This window comes from Squalius cephalus (genome assembly GCF_949319135.1).
Source record: "Squalius cephalus genome assembly, chromosome: 9".
In the NCBI taxonomy this organism is placed as follows: Eukaryota; Metazoa; Chordata; class Actinopteri; order Cypriniformes; family Leuciscidae; genus Squalius; species Squalius cephalus.
The window spans coordinates 2,843,116-2,861,698 of NC_137130.1; the positions used below are offsets into that span (position 1 = coordinate 2,843,116).

The window sequence follows — 18,583 nt, forward strand, 5'->3', positions numbered from 1 at the left end:
TCAGTTCAATTTTGATTCAGTTCAGTTCAATGTTGATTCAGTTCAATTTTGATTCAGTTCAGTTCAATGTTGATTCAGTTCAATGTTGATTCAGTTCAGTTCAATAATCATGTTAATTAAAAACAAACTCACCCGAGGTCAGATTGAGGCTTGTGTTCGTGCTGTTAACAATAGCCTCAACATTCTCTTTGGTGATGTCACCAGAAAACACCTTGACTTTAATTGGGCCAATTATAATCTCCACTGGGTTTCCTGGTGAAGTGTAAATATTTGAAGCAAATATGAAACATCCATAACAACACATTTACAAAAGGATAAGTCATCAAAAGCCGCATTACCGCTGGCATCAGCTTCTTGGTCAGACGACGAGCTAAAATCCTCCCACTCATCATCACCATCTTCACCATCATCATCTTCTTCATCATCATCATCATCCTCACTTTCCTAGTTGTGGGTTGATGTTAATTAAATGTGCACAAAAGCATAACACTAAACTGCTAAAATAATGTTGTTATTGTTTTTCCAGTACAAACATTCTTAAAGGTACACTGTGTGGTTTTTTAAGTAGTTTTATTAGCTAAAATCAATGTCTTTATTCATAAACATGTCCTCATTGGTGTAAAATTACCTCTGCCAATGATCTGACTTATCCTCGTAAGCGAAGAATTTCTTATATTTATTTACATTGGACGGGTAAGTTTGAACTTAAGTAAGGAGCCATTTTGCAGTTAAGCAAAAAATTGAATGTAAAAGGAAACGTGATCGGCGAATTCAAAAAACAAGGGTAAATATCGGGATAGCTTTTCCCAGGTGGAAAGAGCTAATGAAGGAGAAAGACTTTGAAAGGGACGCTGAAGTCTGAAGTCAATGTTACGGTCTAAATTACAAGCTTTTTTTCTTTCATTGCGTGGTTGTGTAATTCATTATATAGGCAGCATAACAGTACATGTATAGTTAAACTCGACGAAGTGCTATTGGAAGACATGTTGTCATAGCTTCTTGGTACATAACGGCTCCCGCAGTTGCAACACGCATTTGAAACAGCGAGGCGCTAGAGAGCATTATTCGTTTGAATGCAAAATACAATTTCACCGCTAGATGGGAGAAATTCCTACACAGTGTACCTTTAAATCAAGATACATTTACATTTATTTTGAAAAAATAATTCAAAATCAAGTGAGTTTTTGCTTAAAATGCCTTTAAATTAATTTTATTTTTCTGACTCCACTGGCAGATATTTGTTCTTGTTTTAAGCAAAAACTCACTTGATTTTGATAAGACTCAGAAAACAAGACTCAGTTAATGTATCTTGATTTAAGAATGTTTAGATATTTGTACTGGAAAACAAGAAAAAACATTTTGCAGTGAACGATCCCTCCTTTTTTCAATCATCTTGGTTATGGTTATGGTTGGCATCACTACCTGTGCATTTGCAGCCCATGTTTTGAGACCTTTCTGAAACTCTGGTAGGACGCTGTCCTGGTTAATCACGATGTAGATGAGCTTGATCACAGTTGAGACGTTTGGAGTCAGATGATCTTCAAAGGCCTCCAGCATGGCAGCGATGGCGTCCGCAGCCTGAACTCCTCCACCACCTTTATGAATGAATGAATGAATGAACAGAATCAGATTAATATACCTTTAATAACAGAATGAGACATCATTCACATGCTGCAGTTAAACCTGTTTAAAGGCCCACTGAAGTGTCTTCGATCGCGCAGCTTTGTTTGATGCGTGGACGTAATTTCCACTGAAACGGGAAGCTAAGGAGGGACATATTGAATGGCTCCTCCCCCTTTTCAAATAGCCAATAGCGTTTAGTTTACCACACAGACTGACAGCACCATGGAAGCAAATCCGAGCGCTGATGATACGTTGGATTCAATAGTAGATGTGTGAATAAATTCTAGCCATTTCATTCTTAACCAACGTGTACAGTTGAAAAATGTAATAAAACTCAAGCGTTTGAGGAACCGAACACACATCTCCAACCCATAATGCTCCGTGACGTGTCAGCGGTCGCATTTGCCAGGTGGTGTTTATAGCATTGGGGGCGGAGCTTTAGATTCTAGAGAGCATTTGATTGGACAGAAGATGTGATGAGAAACGGTGATGTTATAAAAATCCCTGATCCATTTTAACGGAAGTGAGAGACTGTATGTTTTGAACGCTTATATCTCCTAAATGCAAATTTTGTCATTGTTTTGGAGCACACTAGCTTATTCGTAAACTTAAAGGTGCTGTATGTATCTTTTTCACTCTACTAAAGCATATAAATATCATAATATGTTTGCAGATATTGAGGAAACATGCTGAGTTCACATACTCGTTTCGCTGGAAAACACTTCTACAGCCAGTTGTTTTACTTTGAAATGTGCGTTTCCAGGCTGGGATGTCTATTTTTGTTTTTGTCTGTAACACCGTCTCCTAACCAGACGCGATGCGATAAAATTCCAGCGACAAATACTGTATCTGTCCACACTAGACGCGACGCGACTGCGAGATGCGTCAAAATCAATCAAAACCCACAGCCAATCAGAACAGCGTGTGGGCGGAGTCAGCCAATCAGAACAGTGTGTGGGCGGAGTCAGCCAATCAGAACAGCGTGAGGGCGGAGTCAGCCAATCAGAACAGTGTGTGGGCGGAGTCTCGCAGCGAGTGCACGGCACCAGAGAGTAATCTTGACGGCACTCGCAAGAAAATGGATAAGTAGCTACATAATCAAATTCTCAAATATTACACCATTTAAACATTATTAAAAATACATAGGCTGAGTTACTAAAACAATCTTTGTCAAAGAATACACCGGTTTCTTCACAGTTTGAACGTTCTTGTTTCCATTTCAAGATCTGAGGTGAATTATCCATTGTTGCTTTTACAGCTACAAAGCTGGAGCACTAAATGATATTCAAAGTCACATTACACGCTTTTAACATTAAATAAAGCACATAAACAGCACCTGAGATTATCATCGCCACACTTTGTGTTTGTTGTTCCAGCGCGACGCCGCAGAAAAATAGAAACCGTTTCTAATATAGAGGCGTCGCGTGTCGCCGTCGCGGCTGGATAGGACAAACATTCTGATCAACATGGAAAAGAACCTTTTATCGTGCGTCGCGTATAGTTAGGACACAGTGTAATACTGCAAGTTTCCAATTTTCATTGTCAATTGCACTCGTTCCCCTTGCGTGTCCTCAAACTGGCAACCTGTGTCGAGTCTGAGGAGGAAGGGCGGGAGAAACAACGATCTCTGATTTTTGAATTTGGATTGCAGTACCTATTTCAACCACAAGCTGTCATTCTTACAGACTGCCCCTTTAAAGGGGTCATCGGATGCCCGTTTTCCACAAGTTGGTATGATTCTTTAGGTCTTCATGTAAAGTTTGTAACATACTGTAGTTAAAATTCCTCACTGGTTGTGTAAAACAACACCTTTTTACCTCCTCAAAAACAGCTCTGTTCACAGCAACCCGTTTCGGTGCATGTCTCTTTAAATGATAACCGTGCTCACCGTGAGGCGTGACGATACAAGACACATAAAGTTCTGACTTGGCAGGCAGTATTCAAATAGCTGAGGGAGGAAATATGCTAATACGGGAAATATGCTAATACGGGAAATATGCTAATACGGGACAGTCCGTCAGCGGTCGTGGGCGGAGCATGAGCATTATGACATCATTTTGCTCAGAAAATTTAGCTCAGTTTAGGCTTTTTGAGAATATAAAAAAAAAGGAGTGAATGGATTTTTTTCATTGTATGGTGGTTGTGTGGAAAGACACGTTTATATGCAAACACCATATAAAAGTTAATTTTGCATCCGATGACTCCTTTAAGGCTATCACATTCATACTAAGAGCTAAAAAACGTTAATTTTGATTTGAGTGGGCCTTCAACAGCCGACGCTCGTACCGGTGCCGACAGCAGGGAAGGAGACGGTGGTGATCTGCTTCTCCTCGCAGCGCTCCAGGACCTTCTTCACGCGGGATCTGACCTCTGCCGCCGTGTGCGGGCCCACCATGTGAATGATGACATCACACTGCAGGTTCCCACCGCTGGTCACGGCTGCGACGTCGTTCTGCAACGGACCTTCACAGATAAAGAAACCAGAACGTCAGATGCTTGTTTAAAGGTGCAGTGTGTAATATTTAGGAGGATCTGTTGACAGATATGCAATATCAAACACATAACTATGTCTTCAGTGGTGTATAAAGACCTTACTTAATGAACCGTTATGTTTTTATTACCTTAGAATGAGGCATTTCTATCTACACACACGCGGGTCTCCTTAAATCGACATGTTTCTACAGTGGCCCTGAACGGGCAAACGCGTTTTTGTGTTGTTCTTCGTGTAAAGAAGCTAGCTAAAGTCAGCGAAGAAAACACTGACACAATGATGAACAAGTTACAATAATATTTGCAATAACATCGTTTTACTGAATAATTAAGTGGACGTAATTTCTTAATTTATCTTTGTAAAGAAACCTCCTGCTTAACTGGCTACTCTCTGCTGACGACATCATTTCCTGTCGGCCACTGGTTGCAATTCACAACATCACCACTAGATCTTTATTTTTGCTCTGTGTGTTTTGAGGACTTTTAGTGGAACCAACAAACTTCTGTATGATTGTAAAGTGTGTCTGTGCATCTTCATCATAACTCTTGCTGTGATACTTCGTATCTAATGACATTTAGACTTTCGGTAACAGTTTACTTAAAGCCTTTATGTGTAATGCATTATAATGGCATTCATTGTGTACGTTAAAATGCATTATATATTTTCATAATCTTTGCAGATTCCTTGTTACATCTGAAATTGGTTGTTTGTCGTGTTTAAATGCATTATACTTTCTAAATGCGTATCAATGAATAGATAAGTGTTTTAATTTATTATAATTGTCGTTACAATTATTTATTCATGCATTATAAAGTGCATAATTAATGCATTACAATACTTTTATATAAAGGCTTTAAGTTAAGTACCCCCATTTTCTTCGTAACTGAAATGTACAAATACTTTTCAATTAATATTAAGTAATATTATTGATTTGGCTGCACTGACTTCAACTGAAAACTTCAACTAATTGAACTAAAGTTATTGAACTGAACTGAATTGAGTTGTATTATGACACTATTGTCTTTTTAGAGCTGTAGAATTTTAATTTGCCTCATATTTGATGAAGTTTGCATCATCGATTATGTTATTTTTTCTGTTTATCACCGTGAAGCTGCTTTGAAACTGTATAATCTGTATTATAAAGTGCTGTAGAAATAAAGGTGACTTGGCTTTTTGATGTGTGTGTGTACAGACACATAATGATTTACTTATTTACATACTGTTAGTCATCCTCACAAGACATTAAAAATGGATTGAAAGTTTCTAACTTCAATTTGTTTAACATTACCAGTCCCTGTCATTCAGTATCGGTTCGGCCCAATCACACCTGATCTCCAGAACATCTCTTGCTCATGTGATTGATTATCGTCCAGGTTTGATTATGTGGTGTGTAACGTTCTCTCACCGTGTTTTTGACACTCCTGCTCCACAGACGCTCCCGCTGCTTTAAATATGGCACCCGATACACCTGAAAAACAAGGGGCTTTTGAGCTTGTCAAGGTGAGACACACTAAACATCATGTTTAAAACATCATAATTCGGTGTAGGTTTGCATGGCCATTCAAACCATTCACAATGACAGCGAGTAGAGTACATGATTTGTTTCTTATTCTATCATCAACTTATATTTTTAAAACCATTTGAGTGAAGATTTAAATGAGTCATGACATGATACATTAAAAATGCATTGTTCTTTTGACATGTAAGAGGTCTTTGTACCATTAAAACATCCTGCAAGTTTCCTCCTCATTATAAACAGCATTTATTTAATCAAGCTCCAAAAACGGCTCGTTTTGATATTATTTTAATGGTGTCCTGGATCATGTCGGAGGATTATATGTTTGTTCGGAGATTGTTTTGTAAACGAGTTGTGATGGATCTGACGGCAGCTGCATCACAAACCCTAGTAGATCTATGGCGTATTTTAAGCCCTATTCGGACGGGACTAGTGTATCATGGAGAGGTGGGGTAAAGTAATAATCATCAGAGCTTCTCTGTGATTTTAGTCCCGTCTGAATGTGCATCTCAGTGATCATCACGGACAATGTCAGTAAAGATTACGGAGACTTTTACCTTCAGTAAAAAGGTCCGGAAAAATCACCTAATAGATGAATAGACCCGCTGTAAATATGTACGTAAATATTTCGTCATTTCCTGTTTAAAAGTAGTTTTCCGCAGTTTTTCAAGTATGGAGACACTTGAAAAAGCATCAGTTGTGTTCTAGTCGCTGGGACGAGTCTGTGGCAAAACTCAAGTGTTTCACACACACCATTCAGATCAGAGAGGAGATCGACAGCACTTGTTAGAGGCACGAAACATCTTTTAGTGTTAGATAAGAGCCTTTCACCAACACAATCCAATCTGAAGTTCATTAATACATCGTTCGACCGGACATAACTGTTTTATATATATAAATATAGGTTATATGTGTTTGCACACGTGATATCAGGAAGCAGCGTAACACACACATGACGACAGGAGTGACGGCGGTGTGTAAATCGAGTTACTCTCACACTTCTGCTAGTTTACTGAGATCTCTTATCCCGTGCGGATTGGCCATTAATATTACAGACGTCCTGTGGTAAAATTACATCACTCCATCTACCCTAGTAAAGCTAATCCCATCCGAATAGGGCTTTAGAGTAAATGATGTGTTCATATAAAAGTGTTGAGTATTTTGAGTTATTTTTGATCATACCGACCTCCTCTCAGGCTCATGTCTCTGTTGGTGGTGTTCACAATCCCTCGGACAGTTTCTGTAGTGATGTCCCCTTTCTTTACCTCAATCCTGACGCTTCCGATTTTGACTATAGAGGACGAGAAAATATTCACTATTACATTGCAACAGGCTTATTGTGTATCTACAACACTAGAGCATTGCTAAATAAGCATGAGGAGGTTGTCAAAACCTTGATTTTCGGGCATCTTGTTGCATGCAGGCTGCAGGAAAACAAATTGAACAAATTTAATATGATGGAAAAAGAAATCGGGAAACTATTTTTGTGAATTCATTAGTATTAACCTTGTTCCACACTTTAAAGTATTGGCGAAAGTCATCAAAGATCTTCTGTTCGAATGCCACGATAGTGATGCTCCTGAAGCAGGAGGAGTTCGGCTCCTGCAGGTGTTTCTCGATCGCTGTGAGAATGGCTTTGATGGATTCTTCCGGTTTAAAGCCGCCTCGTCCTGCGGAAACGAGATTATTGCTCAGGACTTGATATTTCTTATGGAAGCCCCATTTCCGCCACATAAGAAAAAAATACATGCTTTCATAAATTATTATTATAACATTTAAAATATCATTACTCATAATTATAAGAAAAAAGTCAAAACTATGTAGTATTAAGTAGTATGTCATCATTTAGACTTTTTATCTCAATTTTTACTTAGTATATCATAGTTATGAGTTATGTCATATTTTTATCTTCATCTTCGTCTTATGATTTTGTCAATTTTTAATTTTCACTTTTTGTCGTAATTCTGACTATCATAATGACTTTTTGTCATAATGAGATAAACTGTCAAAATTCTGACTTATTACATTAGAATTATGACTTGATGTCTTTATGACTTATGTCAGCTTTAACTTTGTCTTAATTTCAACTTTTTATCTCATAATTATGACTTAGCATGCCATAATTATGACTTTATATCTCATAATGACAAGTCATAATTTTGACTGTCATCATTTCAACTTTTTATATCGTAATTACAATATGAAAGTCATTATTATGATTTCTTTCATAATTTTGAGATTGAAAATTATGACTCAGTACACCATAATAATGACTCATTAGTATGGCTTTTTATGTCAGTTTTGAGTCATATTTCTTCCAAAAAAAAAATTTGTAATAATTTTTTTTATTTTGAGTTTTTTGTAATAATTTCGAATTTTTAAAAAGTCGAAATTATGACTTAGTATGACTTTTTATCTCATAATTATAACTTAGTATGTCATGATTATGACTATATCTCATAATGACGTATGTCATAATTTAGACTTTTTATCTCATAATTATGACATAATAATAGAAATAACCAGACATGCGAGATGTCGAATTGGTCACACAAGACTCACCCATGTTTATTTATTGAAAGCCGTTATATGATTTTTGTGAGTCTTCCTTGCATATTTTATATGAATTTCCTGCTTTAAATTATATTAGGCATTTTTTATTTTCAGAAAGTACATTAATGGATTTTTAAAAAGGTTTCTCCAAGCAAAATATTAGAATTTATGACAGTAATGACATAATTATGACAGTCATAATTATGACATTTTGTCAATTATGAGATACAAAGTCAAAATTATAACTTAGTATATCAATGTCAATTAGTACACTTATTTAACATGTCATAATTTTAACTTTTATGACATAAAAATGTTTTTTTTTGTCATAATTATGATTTTTTTTCCCCCTATGTGACAGAAATGGGCTTCCATAATTCCTCTAAAAAAGAACATTTGTAAATATCAAACATTATGGTTTTGTCATGCCTGTTCCGATGGCAGGAATGGCCAGAGTTGTGGCCATTGTTCCCTCACAGAGGTTCAACACCTTTCCCAGAGAGGCTGTGATGTCTGCGATCTTGTCCGGCCCGACCATCTGAGCGATGTTCTTACACTGAAGCGCTCCGGCGCTCGTCATCACGGCTGAACCTGCTTTCAGAGGAGCTGCAAACACACGTCTGAATCAAGTCACTCAGCACGGCCATTATAATATAAGCATATTCAGTGCCATTATGATGATACCTTGCTTTTTGCACTCATCAGCAACAGATTTCCCTGCAGCTTTTAAGATGGCACCAGAAACGCCTGTAAAATGATGATGATTAGATGGAAACGAGACTGGAAAACACTGCATGAAAAGGTAAAAGTGTGATGATGATGATGATGCAAGTCTGTTTAGTATTGATGCTATAGCAAAGAAACACTTACCGGTGTTAAGATCTAAAGTTTTGTTGGATGAATTCACTATGACATCCACTGTTTCTTTGGTGATGTCACCCTTTTTGAGGCATATTGGCACACCATTGATCCGCACTGATGGAATTCCCAGTCACGTGAAAAGAAAAGTACATTAGCAATTCATAAGTACATAAGCTTTTATCCAAAGTGTTCAAGGTATACATTGTATTAGTTTCTGCAATCGAACCCATGACCTTGATGTTACTATATGAGCTACAGGAAGGCATAAAAAATTATATATATATATATATATAGTACCTCTTTTGTCTGATCCATGTTTAATCATCCGGGATTGAAGGGGGATTTTTATTGACATGTCAGGAAATCCCTGTTAATGATAAAATACAGGTGATCAATAAAAAAAAAAGGATGCACTGCAAAAAAAGATTATCTTCCTCAGTATTTTTGTCTTGTTTTCCAGGATTAAACCCATTCCGAGTTTGTATATTTCCAAAAAGTGGCGAATGGGATGAAGTGTCCATAACAAATGATATGAAGTGAATCCAGTTATAAATGAAAGTCCTAACCATTGTTTACATTTAGAAAATAGAAATGACCAGACATATATTTTTATAACCAATGATACGTTTTTTTCAGGATTCTTTGAATACAATTTTGATTATTTAATTGACCAGACATGCGAGATGTCGAATTGGTCACACAAGACTCACCGATTTATATTTATTGAAAGCCATTATATGAATTTTGTAAGTGTTCCTTGCATATTTTATTGTAATTTCCTTCTTTAAATGATATTAGGCAATTTTTATTTTCAGAAAGTACATTAATGGACATTTTTAAAAAGGTTTCTCCTGGCAAAATATTAGAATTTTTATTGAATATCAAATTGAAATATGTTTATTATTATTATATTTTTGTTTTAATTGTTTGCAGAGATAAGATTCTTAAATGATTGCAATATTTTATCAATATTTTGCAGTATTTCTAAATTTTTATTACTTTTGAGTTTGCCTTGAATATAGCCTTTGATGATGATGATATGGCGTAAAATGATGAATAAATAAATATTGTTTTCCAGCACAAATATCCAAACATTCTTAAAACATTCTTAAATCAAAATACATTTACTTGAGATGCTAAATGAAGATATTAAGTCGTTTCCTTAAATAATAATCATCAAAATTATGTTTTTTGAGCTTAAAACAATAAAAAATATCTAACAAAATCATTTAGTTTTCTCTTTAAATTAAGTTTATTTTCTGACTTCAGATATTTGTTCTTGTTGTAAGCATAAACTCACTTAATATCTTCAGTAGTGTTGCTTCTCCAGTAAATATATCATGATTTAAGAATGTTTAGATATTTACAAGACAAAAACACTGAGGAAGAACCACTTTTTTGCAGTGTTGTTAAACATTACAGATTTGTAAATTAGTAGGGGATCGTACTAGTTCCTGGATCAGAGCGTTGAACTCCTCAACGATCTTCCCATCTGAATCCACAACACTGATATTTCTAATGTTTTTAGGTGAATTCTGAAGCTCGGAGCAGAACTGCAGAACGGCTGCTCGGATCGCCACGCAACCTTCTTTGACGGAGAATCCAAAGGTTTCGCAACCAATTGCCGGCATTGCAATGGAAACGCATCCTTTCCCCTCGGCTTTCAGGAGACAGTTTCTCACGGACGACTGAAGGTAGACCAAGTCCAGCGCTTGACCTTTCTGCGGAAGCACGGCGTAAATGAGCGTCTCGGCGTTGAGTTTTCCGGCGTCGCTGACCAGCACATCTCCAGGTAAAAGACTCTGCTTTTCCTTCTTGGGAGTTTCACACACTTCTGAAATCTTCTTGCCTCCAAACTTGAGAAAGCGCTGAGCCATGGGGTTATTAAAATCTAGATTCCTATCCATCGTACAGATCAACGCGTCGGCTGTAAAATGGTGCACGTCTCCCTCAACGATGCTCAGAGTCACGAAATCCCCTATTTTGTGCGTGAAGCTCTTCGGAGGAGCTACTATGTGTTCTTGTGATAAATACAGCTTGCACTGCTTCTCTCGGGCTTTTGTTTTCAGGTTGTCTTCGTGCTTTTCCAGAACCTTGGCTTCTCCTGCTTTGCGATACTTGTGCTTCTCCACGACAATGGATGACAGCTTCTGCTGTACGGCATCCACGGCATCTTTAATGTTGTCTTTAGGCGCTGTGACCTTCAAACAAGGAGAACTTGACGCTTTGCAAGCAAGCAACGAAGCGCCGAGCCGCTTGAGTTGAGGGAGATCGGACAGATTCAGGCAGGAGTCCACGAACTCGACCTCTCGCACAGATTTCAGAGGGACGTTTTCAGTCGTTGGTTCCTTGGTCTCTAGATATCGCCTCACTTTTCCCGTAACATCCGCAACTGCGTTGGAAAGCCCGCATATTATAACCTGCATGTTTGATTGTGCGATCCTGACGTCGTTTGCTTTCTCGCTTTCATCCTGAAGATTCCTGAGAAAGCGTGTTAAAGCGTCACCGCTTTGATTGGGAGAAATCAACACAACCTCCTCTTTAAGAATCTCCCCGATTTTGTCTTCGGCTCCCTTCAGGTTTTCCTTCTCAACCAAGATCCCGAAGAAATCCTTTCGGTTTAGGAATCTAGCTGGAATGTGGTTGTCCTGCTCAAACTTTTGAAGATCCATCAACTTAAGAAAGTCGATCAGATGAGAAGAAAGCTTCAGCTGGTGCGTGATTATGTTCTTCTGTGCGTTTTTGATGAGCATCTCCACTGAATTTACTTTCTCCTTCAAACCTTTGAGGGAAATGATATGCAGTTTCTCATCATGGGATAAACTCACCTGCCCTAGCTTGGACTGTACGTGCTCTTGTATTAGATCAAATGTCTCTCTGCAGTCTAGTTGAATTGTGGCTTCGATCGTGTTTCTTTCCACTTCCACCTCGACAGCGGCGTTCTTCAGGAGAACCCTGATTTTATCCGAAAGGATCCTGACCTGCTCTTTCACTCCAGAAATTACAACTTTAGAGTTGCGCTCCTTAAAGGAGAGCGCTGTATCAGCCGTGACGAGAGCGTCGCACTCCTTTTCAACCTTCCTCCAGACATCCTCCTCTACTTTCAGCTCTTCTGTGTCGTATCCACTCAAAAACGACTGAACTCCTCTCATTATCTTGGACTCCCAAGTTGGTGCGATTTGCATGGCGGTCAGAGACTCTTTATTGACGTCCATCTCCAGTTTTATTTCATTTACTAATGCAGTGCTGTCAATGAAGACTTTGGCATGAAGCAGTTTAGCATCACTCTCCAGTTGTTTTCTACATCGCTCATTGCTTTCAAAGAATTGGAGTAGATCTTCGCTGACAGAAATGTTGACTTTTGTGGTGGTGTCAGTCAGGGAGGGTCTTTCTCCAGTTAAAGCCTTTTGCAAACTTGAGTAAAACAGTGAAGCGTGAACATCTGTGCCGCAAACACTGTGTTTCTGTTCCACCACTGCATGTGCATCTATTAAAACAGAAGAGACAGTAAAATTATTCAGTAACACTTTACAATAAGGTTCATGAACTAACAATGAGCAATACATTTGTTACAGTATTTATAAATCGTTGTTAATGTTAGTTAATAAAAATCCAGCTGTTCATTGTTTGTTCATGTTTGTTCATAGTTCATTAACTAATGTTAACAAATACAACCTAATAACAACCTAATGACATTAATATTAACTAAGATTAATAAATGCTGAAGAAGTATTGTTCATTCTTAATTCATGTTAACTAAGGTAGTTAACTAATATTAACTAATGAAGCTTATTGTATGGGGGGGGGGGGGGGGGGGATTGGAATCCACTGCTGCTTCAATGTATAATTATAATCAAGGTATTAATATTTTTCGTTCTAAATATCAAATGAGTTGAATGACTTCTCTGGAGATTTTACTTTGTTATAGAAGTTACCAGTGTGATTACTGAAATGTTTTTTGTCATGTATTCTTTAATGTCAGTATTTGATATCTGAATGCAGTAACAGTGCTTGCCTATTTATCCCGGCTTCCAGAAATTAAATAGGGACTGGTTTTGTGTTTGAGAAAGGTCTTTAACGTGTTAAAACATATAGGGGTCATTGAAGTCTAGTCTATAGTTTAAGGAACCATTTCTCAGTTAAAGCATATACTTTCCATTTAGACTAAAGTGTCCTATCCTGAGAGAAAGAACTTGTTATCTTGATGTTTTGAGACAAGACTCCTGTTTATAGTTAGAGCCTGGCCAAATCCAACCTTGGAAAAGCTGTGTGTCGGTGTGTGTGTTAGTCTTCTTGCTTACAGGTTAAGGAACCACTGGCATTGTTGGAGATTGACTGAGTTGTTGTTCGAGACATGCTGACACCCAGCAACCCAAATCTGCGACCTGGAAGGTAACAACGTGCCTAACTTCAGGGTCCGAGTGTCAGCTGCATAATCTATGGAGATATGCTTCAGTCTATCTGTGTGGAAAATTACTATGTTTATCAATTTCTTGGCCAATGAGAATCATTCAACCTGTAAGCAATGACGTAGCTTAGACCTTGGAAATGGTATAACTGCTGTGATCTATGTAACTGTAAGCAGGGCGGCCTACGAACTCCTGTGTGAGTCTTGAAGCTGAACATCTGCTGATGAAACTGCAAACTATCTTCAGTAAAACTTTTCTTCAATTTTTTATAATTCCGACATCCGGGTCTTCTTTCAAACATCTGGTCTTTGGGTCCTAAACTGTTAACCCCTAACACAAGATACAAGCAAAATGACATAAGATATTAAGTCTTGTTTTCTGAAGAATGTATCAAAATGAGGTGAGTTTATGCTTAAAACAAGAACAAATATCTTCCAATTTGGTCAGAAAAATCTTGTTTTCCCTTTAAATTGAGATTATTTTTCTAACCCCATTTGCAGATATTTGTTCTTGTTTTAAGCATAAACTCACTTCATTTTGATACATTCTTCAGAAAACAAGACTTAATATCTTATGTCATTTTGCTTGTATCTTGATTTAAGAATGTTTAGATATTTGTACTGGAATACAAGACAGAAATACAGATTTTTTATTATTATTTTTTTAGGGATGCACCGATATGAACATTTTGGCCAACACCAATACAGTAATTCTGTATATTTGAAAGCCGATAACCGATATATTGGCCGATAAATCTAAATCCAAGTTTTTATATATTTTTTGAGAGCCTGATTAAAAGTCTCACCATTAAAATCCATGTTCCAAGCACACAAATTAATGATGTTCTTTTATAGTTAATTCGGTAACACTTTATTTTACAGTGTCCTTGTTACATATGTTACATCTACTTACCATAGTAATAACAGTAAATTATGCATAATTACATGCAACTAACCCTCAACCAAACCCTAACCCTATAGTAAGTACATGTAATTGCTTAATATTACTCAGTACTTAAATATATAATTACACTGTAACAATGACACCTTAAAATAAAGTGTAAACGTTAATTTTATAGCGTATATGACAGATTTGCGATGCACATGTTGCACTTTACTGTATTTTCCTGTTTTGAAGTGATTCCAATCATATTTCAAGCAATTCAAAACCATCATGGCGAACAGTGTGCATCTGTGTCTCAGCTGAAGGAAATAATCCATTATATATCGGCTTTAATATATATATAATAATATAATATCGGCCACATTTTTTTATCGGGCTGATAACGATAACATTAAACATGAACATATATCGGCCTATACCGATATGTTGACCGATATATCGTGCATCTCTATATTAAATGAATATTTCATCATTGCATCTGAAAACCAACCATCACAGTTCCCAAAGGTGATGACCGCGCTTGTTCGTCTGTTGATCCATATGAAGTTCTCGATATCTCCTCCTCTGCTCTTCTTCTTGTTGCTGAAGAAAAGGGTCAGAATTTCTTCACTGATCTTCTCCAGATCTCCCTGGACCAGGACCGAGTCCGTCCGCTCCATACGCGTCACTCCGATGTCTCGGCCCTGCAGTTGCTTTGAGGTGCATTTTCTTATAAATGACTTCACATCTGTTGATAAAATGAAAAAGGAAGAAAAATGATCTAGGATGCATGTTCTTATGAAATGTTCACAGAATTGAATATGTCGTCATTAACTCTTATTTGAATGTTGACCACAGCCGGCAGTCATTCATTTTCTCCACTTAAAGATTTCACTCTTATAAATAAAGGTTTCCGAAAGTGTTTGTTTTTTTGCACAGCAGTGCCATAGAAGAGATATTTTTAGTTCCCCAAAGAATCTTTCAGTGATCATTTTTCATTTCTTAAAATAACCATTTTTATTTCTACGTGTGAAGAACGCTTTAATAATCTAAAAAACCTTTTTACACTATAAAGAACCTTTTGTGAATTGGAAATGTTCCATGGATATTAAAGGTTCTTCATGGGACCATCAATGACAATAAATAACCTAGACTTTGTACCATTTCTGTAATGTGTTGTTGTTTTTTTTCTCTCTCTTGGAAAATAAGTTACACTGCAAATTATCTGATGTACATTATCAGGTAGATGTATTTTGACCTGTGTTACTTGATTCATACAAGGAGGTGATTCATTGAATAGGTATAATATTGATTTGTGTTTTTTGAATCGTGTGCTGTGTCAATATTTTTGATGTTGTTTAATTTTTTTTTTTCTCATGCATTATATTTATGATGATTTTTTTATGTTTCATGACTTTTGTGTGAGATATGTTCTTTGAATTTTTTTTTTTCATGCATTATATTTGATATTTTCACGTTTTATGACTTTTGTGAAATTAGCTGCTGTTAAATGAACTGAGACGCTGTTTGTCATACACACCCTGATGAAGGCATGTAGCCGCAACGCGTAGGTGTACTTCTCACCAATTTTTTTTAAGTAAGCCATGAATGAAATAAAGGCTTTTTAACCTTTTTCACTAACATTCGAGTGCCTTGGAATTCTTGTCTTCAGAGATATACTATCCCACAACCAAAGAGCACCGAGGTTTAATACACCCCATGCAGCACTTCTTTTTTGCATTAAGCTTTGAATAAATAACCTTTATTTTTAAGAGTGTAAAACAGTGAAGTGTGAACATCTGTTTTTAATGTTGACAATGTGCACATTTATATTTACTGGTGCCCTGGATGAGATTATTTATTAATTGATTACAGTCTAGCATTACTTGTATTGATCAAAGTTGCTGAATCATAAACAAGTGTTTCATGAGAATATAAAACACAGCGCTGGAGAGTGGAGACAGAAGATGGTGTCAAATGTTGGTCACTTTTCTTCCTATTGATTAAGAACTGAACATTATTTACGGAAGGTTGCAAAAGGGAGATTTCACAGTGATAATTTTTTGGTTCCCCAAAGAACATTTTCTTAAAATAACCATTTTTTCTTACTGTGAAGAACATTTTAATAGTCTAAAGAACGTTTTTCTGCTTTAAAGAACATTTAGTGGTTCCATGAATGTTAAAGGTTCTTCATTGAACCATTAATAAAGATCCTTTATTTTTAAGAGTGTAGTGATAAATGTTTGCTTTTATTCCTCAATGTCCTCTTGTTTTTAATGTCATTAATGATTCATTTTCAGATTATTTGCAATGATGAAAGGAGGTTAAGATTTAGCACAAACTGTAGAGGTTAGATCTGAAAATCTGTCATGTGAATACTGTATTAAAATCATGAATTACTATTAAAATGAGCTGAAAAAAACAATGATTTTTGTCTTGTTTTCTATTACAAATGTCTAGACACTCTTGGGACAATCAAGATACATTTACTGGAGAAGCAAAATGACTGAAGGTATAAAGTCTTATTTTCTGATGAAAATGAATTGGGTTTTGCTTAAAACAGTCGAGTCAGAAAAATAATATTGTTTTCCCTTTGAATTATGTTTTTCTGACCCCATTGGCAGATTGTTTTTTTTCTTGTTTTAAGAATAAAGTCACTTAATTTTTTTCTCCAGTAAATGTATCTTGATTTAAGAATGTTTAGACATTTGTACTGGAAAACAAGACAAAAATACTGAGGAAGTGAACAAGACCAATTAGAGTAATCCTTTATTTTAATAGACGCGCATGCAGTGGTGGAACAAAAGCAGTGTTCGCGGCACAGATGTTCACGCTTCACTGTTTTACTCATTTGCAAAAGGCTTTAACCGAAGAACATTATTGTGAATATTAATTTTAATATTGCTTGGGTGACAAGACAAAAGAAAATAAGCAGGCGTCCCAAAAACAGAGGACAAAACATTGCAGAGAGTGACAATAACAGACACCCAGCGGGAAAGACTTCCAAACCCACCAATATCTTGTTTAAAGGTGACGACAATCCTATCATCATCATCAAGTGTCTCCCAAGTGTATTCTGTCGTCTTGCTACAGCTGCCAATGAACACTGAGATTTTCTTCCAGTCTGTGTCGCCATCAAACCCCGTCAAGATGAAGCGACGGGGGTCTGACTTCCCTCCCAGACTTCCTTCATTATACACTTGTAAAGATACACCAATATCATGTTCTTCCTTGCCAAAAATCTCCTTGAAATCTGAGAAAAGGGTCAACATTATGTTAATTTTATGTATTATACAGTGCTATGCATAAGTTTAGACACCCATACTAAAGTTGACTAAAAAGAGGAATAAAAAATCATCTTTTGGAAACTTAACTTAATGCCTTAATTTAAAAAAATTAGGAAAAATCCAACCTTTAAGGACACCAATTTTCTTTGTGAATGAATAATGTATCGTAAATAAATAAATGTTCTTCCTTAAAATACAGGGTGCATAAGTTTGGACACCCCTATGTTAAATTCCCATAGAGGCAGGCAGATTTGTATTTTTAAGTATTTTTTTATTTTTTTTATTTTTAGGATACTATGCATCCTGATAAAGTTCCCTTGGCCTCTGGAATTAAAATAGCCCCACATCATCACATAGCCTTCACCATACCTAGAGATTGGCATGGTTTTATTTCAGTTAGCCTAATAGCTGGTTTGATTTGCATTGAGAGATGATCTTATGGAAAGTACCCCATGCCAATCTCTAGGTATGGTGAAGGCTGTGTGATGATGTGGGGCTATTTTAATTCCAAAAAAATAAAAAAAATACTTAAAAATAAAAATCTGCCTGCCTCTATGGGAATTTAACATAGGGGTGTCCAAACTTATGCACCCTGTATTTTAAGGAAGAACATTTATTTATTTACGATACATTATTCATTCACAAAGAAAATTGGTGTCCTTAAAGGTTGGATTTTTCCTAATTTTTTTAATTAAGGCATTAAGTTCAATTTCCAAAAGATGATTTTTTATTCCTCTTTTTAGTCAACTTTAGCATGGGTGTCTAAACTTATGCATAGCACTGTATATATATATTATAATATATAATATTGATGTATTATTTTAATTTAATACTGTGAAGCTGCTTTGATACAATCTGTATTGTGAAAAGCGCTATATAAATAAACTTGACTTGACTTAATTTTGATCTCAAAGATGACAACTAATCATCATGATTTGCTTTTTTAATGTTCTTTAAGGTA

At 36.3% G+C, this 18,583-nt stretch overlaps 1 protein-coding gene across 1 annotated transcript in view; it reads right to left on the reverse strand.

Moving 5' to 3' along the window:
* The window catches only part of parp14rs3 (poly(ADP-ribose) polymerase family member 14-related sequence 3), a gene marked incomplete at its 5' end in the record, with an annotated part of 33,632 nt that overhangs the window by 11,903 nt on the left and 3,146 nt on the right, over positions 1–18,583 (reverse strand). The window contains 15 exons of the mRNA XM_079881924.1: positions 133–252; positions 339–444; positions 1,423–1,595; positions 3,910–4,086; positions 5,520–5,582; positions 6,817–6,921; positions 7,024–7,054; positions 7,137–7,300; positions 8,613–8,789; positions 8,868–8,930; positions 9,054–9,158; positions 9,342–9,411; positions 10,493–12,531; positions 14,847–15,083; positions 17,349–17,588. Of these exons, the coding sequence (XP_079738050.1) occupies positions 133–252; positions 339–444; positions 1,423–1,595; positions 3,910–4,086; positions 5,520–5,582; positions 6,817–6,921; positions 7,024–7,054; positions 7,137–7,300; positions 8,613–8,789; positions 8,868–8,930; positions 9,054–9,158; positions 9,342–9,411; positions 10,493–12,531; positions 14,847–15,083; positions 17,349–17,588 (3,870 nt within the window). The remainder of the gene's footprint in view (positions 1–132; positions 253–338; positions 445–1,422; positions 1,596–3,909; positions 4,087–5,519; positions 5,583–6,816; positions 6,922–7,023; positions 7,055–7,136; positions 7,301–8,612; positions 8,790–8,867; positions 8,931–9,053; positions 9,159–9,341; positions 9,412–10,492; positions 12,532–14,846; positions 15,084–17,348; positions 17,589–18,583) is intronic.